Source organism: Oryx dammah, unplaced genomic scaffold, assembly GCF_014754425.2.
Source record: "Oryx dammah isolate SB20612 unplaced genomic scaffold, SCBI_Odam_1.1 HiC_scaffold_2, whole genome shotgun sequence".
NCBI lineage: Eukaryota > Metazoa > Chordata > Mammalia > Artiodactyla > Bovidae > Oryx > Oryx dammah.
Genome location: NW_024070186.1, coordinates 10,731,869 through 10,745,754, shown reverse-complemented (window position 1 = coordinate 10,745,754; position 13,886 = coordinate 10,731,869). Strand labels below are relative to the sequence as shown.

Below are 13,886 nucleotides of genomic sequence, written 5' to 3'. Positions count from 1 at the left end.
TGATGGGCTGCAATTCATGAGGTGGCGAAGAACTGGGCATGACCCACACCTGTCTGTATATCCACCTTTAACAGAGTGTTATGTTTTCGTGCACTTTCACGTCACACCTTGCACCCTGTCATTAGCATTTCTGGCAAAGCAAGTCTAGTGATGTGCACTCCTTCAGCTTTTACTTCTCTTGCGAAGTCTTATTTCTCCTTCACTTTGAAGGACAGTTTTGCCAGATCCAGTTTCCTTGGTTGGCACTCTTCTTTTATTCTTGCACTTTGAATACATCGCCCCACTCCCTCTTGGCCTATAATGTCACTGCTGAAACACCTCTGAGAACCTTATGGGAGCTCCCCTGTGACAACTCACTTTTTCTTGCTGTTTTCAAGATTCTCTCTTTGCCTCGGCCTTGTGGGTTTTATTACAATGTGTTTTGGTCCAGGCCTCTTTTGGGCATCTTGAATTCGGACGTCCATATCCTGCCGTGAGTTTCAGAAGCTTCATGACCTTCCTCCTAGGTCTCCCCCGTGACACATACTGGTCTACTTGTTTGTGTGCCATAAGCCTCTGAGGCTTCCCACACTCTCCATCATTTTTCCTTTTTGCTCCTGACTTGATAATTTCAAGTGACTTGTCTTCAAATTCTGATTCTTTCTTCTGCTTGGTTAATTCTGCTGTTGAACACTCTAGAGAATTTTTCAATTTAGTTATTGTATTCTTCAGCTCCAGAATTTGTTTGGTTCTTTTTCACACTTTCTCTTTCTTGATATTTGCTTCCCTGGTGGCTCAGACTGTAAAGAATCACCTGCAATGCAGGAGACTGGGTTTGATCCCTGGATTGGGAAAATCCCCTGGAGAAGGGAATGGCAACCCGCTCCAATATTCTTGCCAGGACAATTCCATGGACAGAGGAGCCTGGTGGACTACACAGTCCATGGGGTCACAAAGAGCTGGACATGACTAAGTGACTACATTTTCTTTTCTTTCTTTCTTCTGTTGATATTTACATTTTGTTCATTTTCACAACTGCAGTTAGTTCACTATGCTCTCTTGTAACATACTACAGTTTAAGACTATTATTTTGAATTCGTCGTTAATTCACACACCTTAGCTTCTTTAGGGTCAGTTTCCGGATATGTATTTTGATCCTATGATTGGGCTACATTTCCCTGTTTCTTCATCTGCCTCGTTATTCTTGGCTGGGATTTGGGCATTTGTAAAAACTGCCACCTCTCCCAGTCTTTCTGAACTGGCTTCATACAGGGAAAGACTTTCACCAATCAGCCTGGCTAGATCCTGGAGCCTCCAAACCTTCTCTGGGGACGTGTCTTCTCTCCACCTCTCACTGCCCAGAGCTGTAAGCTGCTTCTCCCTCCAGCATCCATCTGTGGGGCTGCAGGTTCTCTGGCCGCAAGCAGCTAAACTCTCCTTGTTCTCAGTGGCCCCAGGGGTGCCAATCATGCCAGTCAGGTGAGAGAAATCGACCTGTGAGGAGCTTCTCTTGTGCATGTAACCAGGAAGCTGTTCACTGAGAGTCCTGCTGAGGGGCACTTGTGGACGTGGCTCTTGTGAGTGAGGGAAGTGAAGCAGCCTGTCACCACTTCAGTGCAGCTGCTCTTGGCTTTGTGCTGGCCTGGGTGACTGCAACTTCTTAACTGGTTACTGGAGTCATAAGAGCTTTTCTGGACCATTGATTGTTACGGCAATGCGTCTGCGGGTTAACAGATCTGGGGTTCCCTTTGCACCATCATGCTGCCTTCGCTCCTCTCAGGTTTGCCTGGCCACCTGCTAGCGGCTGACTTCTGATGTGAGGGCAGTTGTATGTGACTGAGCCCGTAACCTGGAGGGTCTGTGCTAACTGGAGGCTGTGTCAGAACGCAACTGAATCGGATGACACCCAGTTGGTGTCAGAGGACTGGAGAACTGCTTGGCATCAGGAAAAAAAACAACATGGGGATATACATACTTCTTATGATAAAAATGGAAATGTATGAAGATGACCACTCTTAAGTATAATTATACACTGTTTTTTCTCTGTAAAATTTCTTAGCACACTTTCTTCCCACATCAACCAATGTCTATAATTACACCTTAGGACAAAACTTTTCCATTTATTGTGTAAAATACCACTATAAAACAACTTTCTTTTAAAGAAGTATTATTTATCTTCAGTCAATAAACTTACTATGAGCTACAGCTAAATACCTAGCAAAGAAAATCTAAAATGAGATATAATAGTTGCAAGGAAATACTAAAGTTTTATTTTAAAGTTTCATAGATACAGAAGAGGGAGAATGGAGTAACTGGTACATGACATAGAGCAGGCCACTGGGTAGATGCAAAGAAATAGAGGAACACAACAGAATGGGAAAGACTAGAGATCTCGTCAAGAAAATCAAAGGTACCAAGGAAACATTTCATGCAAAGATGGATACAATAAAGGACAGAAATGGCATGGACCTAACAGAAGCAGAAGATATAAGAAGAGATGGCAAGAATGCACAGAATTACACAAAAAAGGTCTTCATGACCCAGATAACCACAATGGTGTGATCCCGCACCTAGAGCCAGACATCCTGGAATGCGAAGTCAAGTGGGCCTTAGGAAGCATCACTACCAACAAAGCTAGTGGAAGTGATGCAATTCCAGATGAGCTATTTCAAATCCTAAAAGATGATGCTGTAAAAGTGCTGCACTCAATATGCCAGCAAATTTGGAAAACTCAGCAGTAACCATAGGACTGGAAAAAGTCAGTTTTCATTCCAATCCCTAAGAAAGGCAATGCCAAAGAATGTTCAAACTACCGCAGAATTGCACTCATCTCACACGCTAGCAAAGTAATGCTCAAAATTCTCCAAGCCAGGCTTCAACATTACGTGAAACGTGAATGTTGAAGCTGGATTCAGAAAAGGCAGAGAAACCAGAGATCAAATTGCCAACATCCGTTGGATCATTGAAAAAGCAAGAGAGTTCCAGAGAAACATCTCCTTTTGCTTTATTGACTATGCCAAAGCCTTTGACTGTGTGGATCACAACAAACTGTGGGAAATTCTGAAAGAGATGGGAATACCAGACCACCTGACCTACCTCCTGAGAAACCTGTATGCAGCTCAAGAAGCAACAGTTAGAACTGGACATGGAACAACAGACTGGTTCCAAACAGGAAAGGAGTACATCAGGGCTGTACACTGTCACCCTGCTTATTTAACTTATATGCAGAGTATATCATGAGAAATGCTGGGCTGGAAGAAGCACAAGCTGGAATCAAGACTGCAGGGAGAAATATCAATAACCTCAGATATGCAGATGACACCACCCTTATGGCAAAGAGTGAAGAGGGACTAAAAAGCCTCTTGATGAAAGTGAAAGAGGAGAGCGAAAAAGTTGGCTTAAAGCTCAACATTCAGAAAACTAAGATCATGGCATCCGGTCCCATCACTTCATGGCAAATAGATGGGGAAACAGTGGAAATAGTGACAGATTTGTTTTTTTGAGCTCCAAAGTCATTGCAGATGGTAACTGCAGCTATGAAATTAAAAAACGCTTGCTTCTTGATAGAAAAGTTATGACCAACCTAGACAACATGTTTAAAAGACATTACTTTGCAGAGAGATTACTTTGCAACAAAGGTCCACTCGTCAAAGCTATGGTTTTTCCAGTAGTCACGTATGGATGTAAGAGTCAGACCATAAAGAAAGCTGAGTGCCAAAGAATTGATGCTTTTGAACTGTGATGTTGCAGAAGACTCTTGAGAGTCCCGTGGACTGCAAGCAGATCCAACCAGTCCATCCTAAAGGAAATCAGTCCTGAATATTCACTGGAAGGACTGATGCTGAAGCTGAAACTCCAATACTCTGGCCACCTGATGTGAAGAGCTGACTCATTAAAAAAGAGCCTGATGCTGGGAAAGATTCAGGGCAGGAGGAGAAGGGGATGACAGAGGATGAGATGGTTGGATGTTATCACCAACTCAATGGACATGAGTTTGAGAAAACTCCGGTATTTGGTGATGGACAGGGAAGCCTGGTGTGCTTCAGTCCGTAAGGTGGAAAAGAGTCACTGAACTGAACTGGGTAGATGTATGTCATAAAGCCTCTAGTTATAATAAAATTTGCTGCAAGAATACAGCACAACAGAACAGAACACTACACCAACAGCATACCCCACGTTACCCAACCCCCTCGGGGGCAGAGGACAACCCCACCATCACTGACCAAAATGCCCAGGGAATGGGAAGCAGGAGGGCAAGCACACTTGGTTCCTCCCACGTGACTGCCCAGACCTGGACACAGAGCTCTTGCTGGTGCAAGGCATGCTGGGAGTGAAGTCTCCAGTTGGGGGGCTGTACACACGATGAACACGTGCTGTTAGTGGGAAGTCAGCAGTCTCTCCCAGAAGGGCACCTGCCAGTCCCTAGGCTCTGCAGAATGAAGATGAGCACCACCATACAGTTCTTAATTGTCGACAAAACACGTCCCGGTTCCCTAAGCCTCCACGTGCTGTTTGGGTTGAGATGATGCAGAAGATCACTGTGCTGTTTTTAATGTTGTCTCCTTGACTATAAAGCATGACTCATTCATCATGGAATGGGAAGTAAAGGACCGTAGTTGACAATTTATGTGAAAGCACAGAAAGATACAGAAATGTTCACTGGCCAATTAACAAAATGAAAGCCCAGGAAGAATATAAATGAACTCCAGCATCTGCCATTAATTTCCAAGTTTAGCAACTAAGACTTCCTACTTGTACCCTAAATCACAACAAATTCCACACTGCAAAACTCTAATGAATTAGGTTGCCTCATAATTAGTATAGACTTCAAAGATCCTTTATTCTAAACCAGGGTCAGCAAAGAATGGCCCAGCCCTGCCTGTGTAAATACAGTTTTACTGGAGCACAGCCACGCTTGTTCACCAACACAGGTCACAGCTGTCTGCACACGACAGCCGCAGAGTTGCGCATCTGTGACGGACACCTGTGGCCCTTTACAGTCAGCTTCTCCACTTCTGCTCTAACCCTCTGGCTTAGAACAGGGGCTCTGCAGAGTGAATAATGCATTCACTGGCCCCAGGTCTCACAACTGCTGAGAGGGGGCGGGGAACCAGGACTGTCTGCTGACGCCAGGCTACCAGCTCCCTTTCCAGTGGTCTCAGTTCATTCATCAACGGTGAGCCAGCTCTTGCAGTTTCTCACAAATGATGAGTCCTCTGGGTCCTACCCAGCACTCTACCTGTGCGGCTCAGCCATGCGGGCGTCTGGCAGAAGCTGCCTCTAAGTCACATGTCCACAGTCAACACGCCCAGGATTCCCTGCTGCTCAGAGGTAACACCATCTTCCTCATCACTCCAGGTGCCCTTCAGCCTCTGACCTTCACTTCAAAAGGCACCAGCTCTCTTTTCCATTGGCTTGGCAAGTTTGCTTCCTCCCGCTTGTCCTGAACCTAATCCCTCTAGAATTCAGGCTCTTATTTCAGCCTGAACTCCGATACCAGGATCCTACCTGTGTCACCTGCACCTTGCCTCTAAGCCCTCCTCCCCAGACAAGAATTCCCTGTGAAGTGGCAGGAAGCTATGACTCAAAGGCCTTCAATATTTACCTCCAAGGTGAAGTCTAAACCCCTCAGTGGAGTTTCCCAGTTTCCCTGTACAAACCTTCTATACCAATTAAACTGGTTTGTTTTCTATTCCCCAAGCTATTTGGGGTCCAAAGCTATGCCATTTCCTCCCTCCCTCCCTATCTTTCTTCAAGAATCAGCTTAAATTCTACCTGCTCTTCTTCAAATAATGAAGTTAAAAGGGAGGTGCATAAAGAAAAGGGTGTGTGCACAACAGTTCTGTATTTCACCTGCTAATTCACCAGAGAGCCGTTACCTTCCACAGTAAGACTTCTTAAATATACTCATTATTACAATACTTAAGCACAGCAAAAAAAATAAAAGTATATTAGGATGTTTGTTATAGTGAAATTTGAGCCAAGACATAATTTTATCAATGCTTTTTAAGGCACTAATTACTGAAGCCCTAGTACTTTAAATATAAAATGTGAAACCTGGATTCAAATTCCTGTTTGTAGCTACATAACTATACAAGTTCTTTAGCTTCCTTAAGTTACTCAAATGTAAAATACAGTCGATTTTCAATATTCAAGACAGCTATGAATCAGCAAATACTGAATTGCTGTTCTTACAGGAAATACGGAGTCAAGTTCCTGTGAGCCTCTGGTCACATTTTTTTCAATCATTCAATATATATCCTTGTTTTGTGCATGTTTCGGCATAAAACCTCGTTGTTGTTGCTGTTTAGTCGCTAATTCGTGTCTGACACTTTTGAGACCCCACGGACTGTAGCCCGCCAGGTTCCTCTGTCCACAGGATTTCCCAGGTAAGAACACTGGGGTGTGTTGCCGTTTTCTCCTGCAGGGGATCTTCTCAATTCAAGAGACTGAGGTCTCCTGCAATGGCAGGCAGAGTCTTTCCCACTGAGCCACCTGGGAAGTATATAAAACTTTATTTAACATATACTGCATAGTTATTAATGTTGACCTCATAGGCAACACACTAACTCACCATAACAGACTTCAACAGACCCCTCCCAGCACCACACAAGAAAGATTCTGTGTTATCTCAACTAAGACTCTTGGTTTTTCCTATCCTCAAAGCAGAGTAAAAAACACCTGAAACGTTCTCTGACTTTTTGTGGAATGCCTACAGAGTATGTCTAAGCCTTTTAAACTTTTAAATAAAGTCTTTTAAATTTTTAAATAAAGTTTTTTCATATTTAAATGAAAATATGCCCCAAATGCCCTGAGTTTTGTTTCTGAAGACATTCAACTGCAGGTGGAGAAGGCAATGGCAACCCACTCCAGTATTCTTGCCTGGAAAATTCCATGGACAGAGGAGCCTGGTGGGCTGCAAAGAGCTGGGCATGACTGAGCAAATAACACTCAGGACCCTGTTCAGGGCAGCTTGAAGCAAGTGAAAACCAGCTGAACCCTCCCTCATGCGGATCATCTCAGACCAACTTTTCCCCCACTCACACAGCTCCCAGCAGCAGCGCCTAAAGACAGCCGCCTCCACATCCATCACCCAACCAGATAAATTCTAGCATTTAATAATACCCAGCCTTAAGGATGGTTTTTTTCCCAGCTGTAGGCCTGAGACAGGAAGTGCCCCGTGATACATATATTATTTATTGAGGGAACCATTCCAAGTACACAAAAATGTTTGCGGTGGAAAAGCAAATATGTGATTTTAAACATACATTTATGTATGTACATAAATGCTTCATGGATAGCTATATTAAAAAAAGTAATGGTACTTCCTACTGGAAAGAGGAAGACCCAATATTGAACATCCAGAAATGTTTTACTATATGCATAGCAGATGTTGTTTAAACAAACATTAGATTCATTAAAACTTCTAAATCTCTCTTTTTTAAATGATTACAATAAATGTTTCACCTTAAAAACCTGTTATACTTTAATACAAAATAGATGAATATTCATGACAAAAAAGGGTAATCGCCTACAGAGAGACTCAGATAAATTTGCTTTCTATAATGTTAAAGCTATTTTAGTAACAGTTAAGTGTTCCTTAAATCCAAGGAATGACTGAATGCCTCACATTTCAAACTTACTAGAACCTAACATTAAGCTATTTTTTCTTTTTTTAAAAAATGACACAGATTATAGCTGTGTGACCTGATTTTCAAGTAAGTCGACTGACCAGATTTGAACACAAATTAAATGCTTTTCTGGAATAAGACAAAGGGCACTCCCAGCCTACATGTTTTAATATGAACTGACTTTTTTGAGGGGACAGGGAGGAGTGGGGGGAAGGTATAGACTGAAAATGAAGTGGAATGAGAATGTCTTTCTAATGAGACACAATTTAACAGATCCATTAAATCCTTCTGTATTAACTCCTACTTCTTTCAACTTTAAAATAAAATTTTGTAGGCAGAAGTTTTATGGTAGACTTGTCATAAATTTTATAATTTAATTCTAAGAGAAGCTGGCTTTGGGATAAATATCAATCTACCTGATGAAATGAACTAAATTTAGAGTATGACTAACTTGCCACAAAAAGTGTTTGTTTTTCTATAGCAAAGTTTTTTCAACACATCAAACTATAGATACACTTGATATAGTAAGATAGAAACTGCAGTCAAATCTCACTCCTAGAAGGTAACCCAGGATAAAATGCAGACGCCTTTGGGGAAACACCACCAAAGACATAATCTCTGAAAGAGGTAACTGATAACCTGCTGCTGCTGCTGCTAAGTCGCTTCAGTTGTGTCTGACTCTGTGCGACCCCATAGACGGCAGCCCACCAGGCTCCTCCATCCATGGGATTTTCCAGGCAAGAGTACTGGAGTGGGTTGCCATTGCCTTCTCCGTCTCATAAATGACTGCTATCCAAAATACACAAAGAATTCTTAAAACTCAACAATAAGGGGAAAAAAGCAACTCAATTAAAAAATGGGGCAAGAAAATCTGAACAGTCATCTCACTGAAAGAGACAGGAGTGAGTGAAAGTCACTCAGTTGTGTCCGACTCTTTGTGACCCCATGGACTATACAATTCATGGAATTCTCCAGGCCAGAATACTGGAGTGGGTAGCCTTTCCCTTCTCCAAGGGATCTTCCCAACCCAGGATTCAAACCCAGGTCTCCTGCATTGCAGGCGGATTTTTTACCAGATGAGCCAAGAGAAGCCCAAGGATACTGGAGTGGGTGGCCTGTATGGATGGCAAATGATCAAGATGAAGAGATGCTCTGCATCAAATGTTATCAGGGAAATGCAAATTAAGCAACAGTGAGATGCCAGTACACATCTATCAGAATGACCAACATCCAGAACACTGACATCACATGCTGGCAAGCGCAGGAAGCAACAGGAAGTCTCACTCATTGCTGGTGGGCATGCAAATTGGTGCAGCCACTGTGGAGACAGTCTGGTTCTGACAAACAGAATATACTCTTACTCTATGATCCAGGAATCACACAGTCCTTGGTATCTATCCAAACGAGTTAAAAACTAACATCCACACAAAACCCTGCATATGATGTTTTATAGAAGCTTCATTTATAATTGCTAAAACCTGGAAGCAACCAAGATGCCACTCTGCAGTGAACTGGTAAACTGGTACATCCAGACAATGGGATATTATTCAGCATTAAAAAGAAATGAGCTATCAAGCCATGAAAAGACACGGAGGATCCTTAAATGCACACTGCTCAGCCAGTAAGAGAAGTCAATCTGTAAAAGCTGCATATCTTATGATTTAACTCTGACATTCTGGAAAAGCAAAACTATGGAGACAGCAAAAAGATCAGTGGTTGCGGGGGGCAGGGGAGGGATGAATAGGCAGAGCAGAGGGGATTTTTAGGGCACTGAAACTATACTACATGGCACTATAATGGTGAAGTCATGTCACTATACACTTGTCTAATCCACAGAAGAGACAATACCAAGACGGAACCTTAATGTAAACTGTGGATTCTGGGCAATAACGATGTGTCAGTGGAGGTTCCTTGGCTGTACCAAATGGGATTTTGCTAGTATGGGGGAGGCTGTACATGTGTGGGGACAGAGAGTATATGGGAACTCTGTTTTCCACTGAGTTTTGTTGTGTACCTAAAAAAAAAAGAGAGTCTATTAAAACACACATACAACTACACACAGAGGAAAAAAAAAAAAAAACGGTATAGACTGTAATTTTATAAACTTGAAGAGACACAGGTTCGATCCCTGGGTCAGGAAGATGCCCTGGAGAAAGACGGTATCCTACTCTAGTATTCTTGCCTGGAAAATCCCATGGACAGAGGAGACTGGAGTACATGGGGTAGCAAAGAGTTGGAAAGGATTCAGTGACTAAACAACAATGGTTATGTCTAGGTAGTATATACGTGGGTGCTTAATCTCCTATCCTTCCAACTTTTCTCTGTTAAAGGACAGAAATAGTATGGACCTAACAGAAGCAGAAGATATTAAGAAGCAGTGGCAAGAATACACAGCAGAACTGTACAAAAAACATCTTCACGACCCAGATAATCATGATGGTGTGACCACTCATCTAGAGCCAGACATCCTGGAATGTGAAGTCAGGTGGGCCTTAGGAAGCATCACTATGAACAAAGCTCGAGGAGGCGATGGAATTCCAGTTGAGCTATTTCAAATTCTAAAAGATGATGCTGTGAAAGTGCTGCACTCAATATGTCAGCAAATTTGGAAAACTCAGCAGTGACCACAGGACTGGAAAAGGTCAGTTTTCATTTCAATCCCAAAGAAAGGCAATGCCAAAGAATGCTCAAACTACTGCACAATCGCACTCATCTCACACGCTAGTTAAGTAATGCTCAAAATTCTCCAAGCCAGGCTTCAGCAATATGTGAACTGTGAACCTCCAGATGGTCAAGCCGGTTTTAGAAAAAGGCAGAGGAACCAGAGATCAAATTGTCAACATCCACTGGATCATGGAAAAAGCAAGAGAGTTCCAGAAAAACATCTATTTCTGCTTTATTGACTATGCCAAAGCCTTTGACTGTGTGGATCACAATAAACTGTGGAGCATTCTGAAAGAGATGGGAATACCAGACCACCTGACCTGCCTCTTGAGAAACCTGTATACAGGTCAGGAAGCAACAGTCAGAACTGGACATGGAACAACAGACTGGTTCCAAATAGGAAAAGGAGTACGTCAAGGCTGTATACTGTCACCCTGCTTATTTAACTTCTATGCAGAGTACAAGAGAAATGCTGGGCTGGAAGAAGCACAAGCTGGAATCAAGATTGCCGCGACAAATATCAATAACCTCAGATATGCAGATGACACCACCTTTATGGCAGAAAGTGAAGAAGAACTAAAGAGCCTCTTGATGAAAGTGAAAGAGGAGAGTGAAAAAGTTGGCTTAAAGCTCAACATTCAGAAAACGAAGATCATGGCATCTGGTCCCATCACTTCATGGCAAATGGATGGGGAAACAGTGGAAACAGTGGCTGACTTTATTCTTCTGGGCTCCAAAATCACTGCAGATGGTGATTGCAGCCATGAAATTAAAAGACGCTTACTCCTTGGAAGGAAAGTTATGACCAACCTAGAGAGCATATTAAAAAGCAGAGACATTACTTTGCCAACAAAGGTCTGTCTAGTCAAGGCTATAGTTTTTCCAGTAGTCATGTATGGATGTGAGAGTTGGACTATAAAGAAAGCTGAACACAGAAGAATTTATGCCTTTGAACTGCAGTGTTGGAGAAGACTCTTGAGAGTCCCTTGGACTGCAAGGAGATCCAACCAGTCCATCCCAAGGAAATTAGTCCTGGGTGTTCATTGGAGGAACTGATGTTGAAGCTAAAACTCCAATACTTGGCCACCTGATGGGAAGAGTTGACTCATTTGAAAAGACCCTGATGCTGGGAAAGATTGAGGGCAGGAGGAGAAGGGGAGGACAGAGGATGAGTTGGTTGGATGACGTCACCAACTCAGTGGCCATGAGTTTGAGTAAACTCTGGGAGTTGGTGATGGACAGGGAGGCCTGGTGTGCTGCAGTTCATGGGGTCGCAAAGAGTGGGACACGACAGACCAACTGAACTGAACTGAATTTAACTTAGAAGGGGAAAAAACGTGTTTTTGGATTCATTAGGAGAAATAGAAGCGGAACATAGAAGAACAGATTATAAAACAGATCATAAAATTTTAAGTTCATTCAGAAACAATACTGCTTATCTTTGACCAATAATAGTTATTTACAGAATTAAATTTTCTGTAACCACATTTAAACTGCACTTAACTTCTCAACATTATATTTAAGAAAGCTGTTTTTTAGAATAACCATAAAATTTTGAGATTTAAAAAGTAAACAGAAGGGTGAGCACTAAAACTACCAAGAAGTGGTTTCTAAAAGACCCTTCAGACAGGGATCATATTTAAATGCTTATCCAATGGTATTTAACTCCCACTAAAAAAATATCCAAATGAAGGAACTTAAGTTCCAAGGGAAGTTATTTAGAACCAACTGGGAAAGAAACAATCTCGTGAACTATTTCCAAGTGCCGAGAAGAGAGACATAGGTCACCATTAACTTCCGTCTTACGCCAACAGCAACAGGAGAGGGTTTCCAAACATTTAACAAACAAGCTGTATGACCACAGTCATTGTTAACATAAAAAGCTCAATTTCTGACCTAATTTCACTGCACAGGAAAAGGAACGCTGCGTTGGGGGTGGGGTGGAGGGGAGCGTACGTAACGCGCACAGTATCCACCTGGGGTCCTTTTTAATTAAAAAATTCTAAACATTCCAGGCATATCTCCGAACTTGTAACGGCAGTGTCTGTCTAAATAAAGGCCATCTGCCTTCTTCCTCCAACGGAGGGTTTAAACAGAGGTGAAGGTCTGTTTGTTATCTGAAGAAGTATTTAGCGCACTCGGCGCGCCCGCTGCAGTCCCCAGAAGCTCCCGACCTCGCCGACGGGCCGGTGCCCCGCTCCAATCCAGGCCTCGCCGGTGAGTCCAGCTCAGCGCGGCGCGCGGCCCCGGACTCGGCGCTGGACTGATGGGCCCGGGCCGGGGCCAGGGCCGCGTCCACTCGGCAGGCAGGTCCCCCCGCGCCGCTGGAAGGCCACGGCCCGAGGTTCCCACCTCCGGGAACTGCGCCCGCCATCCCAAACCCGCGCGAAGGGCGGCGGGGCGCTGGGTTCAGTCACTCGTAACGTGGCGGTGGGTAGGGGGGGTGGTTCACCACGGGGCACAGCCGCCGGGCCCGGACCAGCGTCGGGAAATTAAAGGGCCGCGCGGCGCGGGCCTCACCTGCGCGCCCCACCTGTGCGCTTCCCCCACTGCGCGGCCAGGCCTCAGCCGCTCGCATCCCGACCCGCGTCACCCTCCCCGACCCCCGCCTCCCGCGCCCCGCCCTCCCCGCGCCCCCTCACCTGAGCGGCGGCGGGGGCGGTGGCGGGCGGCGCCCCACCTCGCAGGCCGTCCTCCTCCTCGGGGGGCTCGTCCAGGAGCACCCGGCTTCGGCCCAGCTTCCACATACTGCAGGCGGGCGGGCAGGCGGACGCCGGTGTCCGTGCGTGCTCCTCCTCGGCCGGCCCGCAGCACGGACGCCCGGGCTGCGGCTCCTGGAGGACCGGACGCTGCCAGTGGGGCCGGGCGGGGCCGGGCTGTGGGGCGGGCCCACCCCCGGACCGGGCCCTCCCCAGCCCACCCCGCCCCCTCCCGGACAGGGCTCGGTCCCCTCACCCAACCAGACCCGGCGTCCGTCCGGGCCCGGGCCCACCTCCAGACCCGGGCCACACCCCCGGGCCTTCACTTCCCCTGCTCGCCGCCCCTCTCAGGTCACCACCGCCCCACCCCCGGCCAGGCCCTGCTCCCGACCGACCCCCACCCCCAGAGGCTCCTCCTCCTCTGAGAGGTCCTCACCTCCTAACATAATCCCACGAGGTCCTTTCCGCAGGCCGCCCACCCAAACCGACCCTCTCACCCCTCGCCCCTCACCCAAGCTCCCGTCACCTAGCCCCTACTCATCTCGGACCCTCTCCGCTCCCCCCTTGACCCAAGCTCCCCGCAATCCGGCCGACCTGCTCACCCCTCACCCCGTGATACCTCCTCACCCCGAACACATCCCCACCCCGAGCTGACCCCTTCACCCCTCACCCTTCACCCCGAACTGGGTCGCGGCCAGGCCCGCCGGGCGGCGGCGCGGGGGGCGGGGCGGCCGGGGCTCCGGTCACCATGGCGACAGCCACCGGACGCGGAGCGGGCATGGTGCGCATGCGCACACCACAGTGTCCGCGGCTCGGGCGCGGTGGGTGGGGCTGGAGGTGGTGGTTGCTCGGGTTCCCGCTGGGTCGGCCCGCCCCGGTGCCTGGTGGTGCCCGGGGTGCGCAGGCGTCCCGC

The 13,886-nt window shown here is 46.1% G+C and overlaps 1 protein-coding gene across 1 annotated transcript in view; it reads right to left on the bottom strand.

The window, feature by feature from the left end:
- LOC120880912 (testis development related protein) overlaps positions 1-13,111 on the bottom strand; it is a 42,966-nt gene extending 29,855 nt beyond the window's left edge. Inside the window, exon 1 of the mRNA XM_040264332.1 lies at positions 12,917-13,111. Coding sequence (XP_040120266.1) covers positions 12,917-13,021 — 105 coding nt within the window. The 5' untranslated portion in view covers positions 13,022-13,111. The remainder of the gene's footprint in view (positions 1-12,916) is intronic.
- Positions 13,112-13,886: the final 775 nt, after the last annotated feature.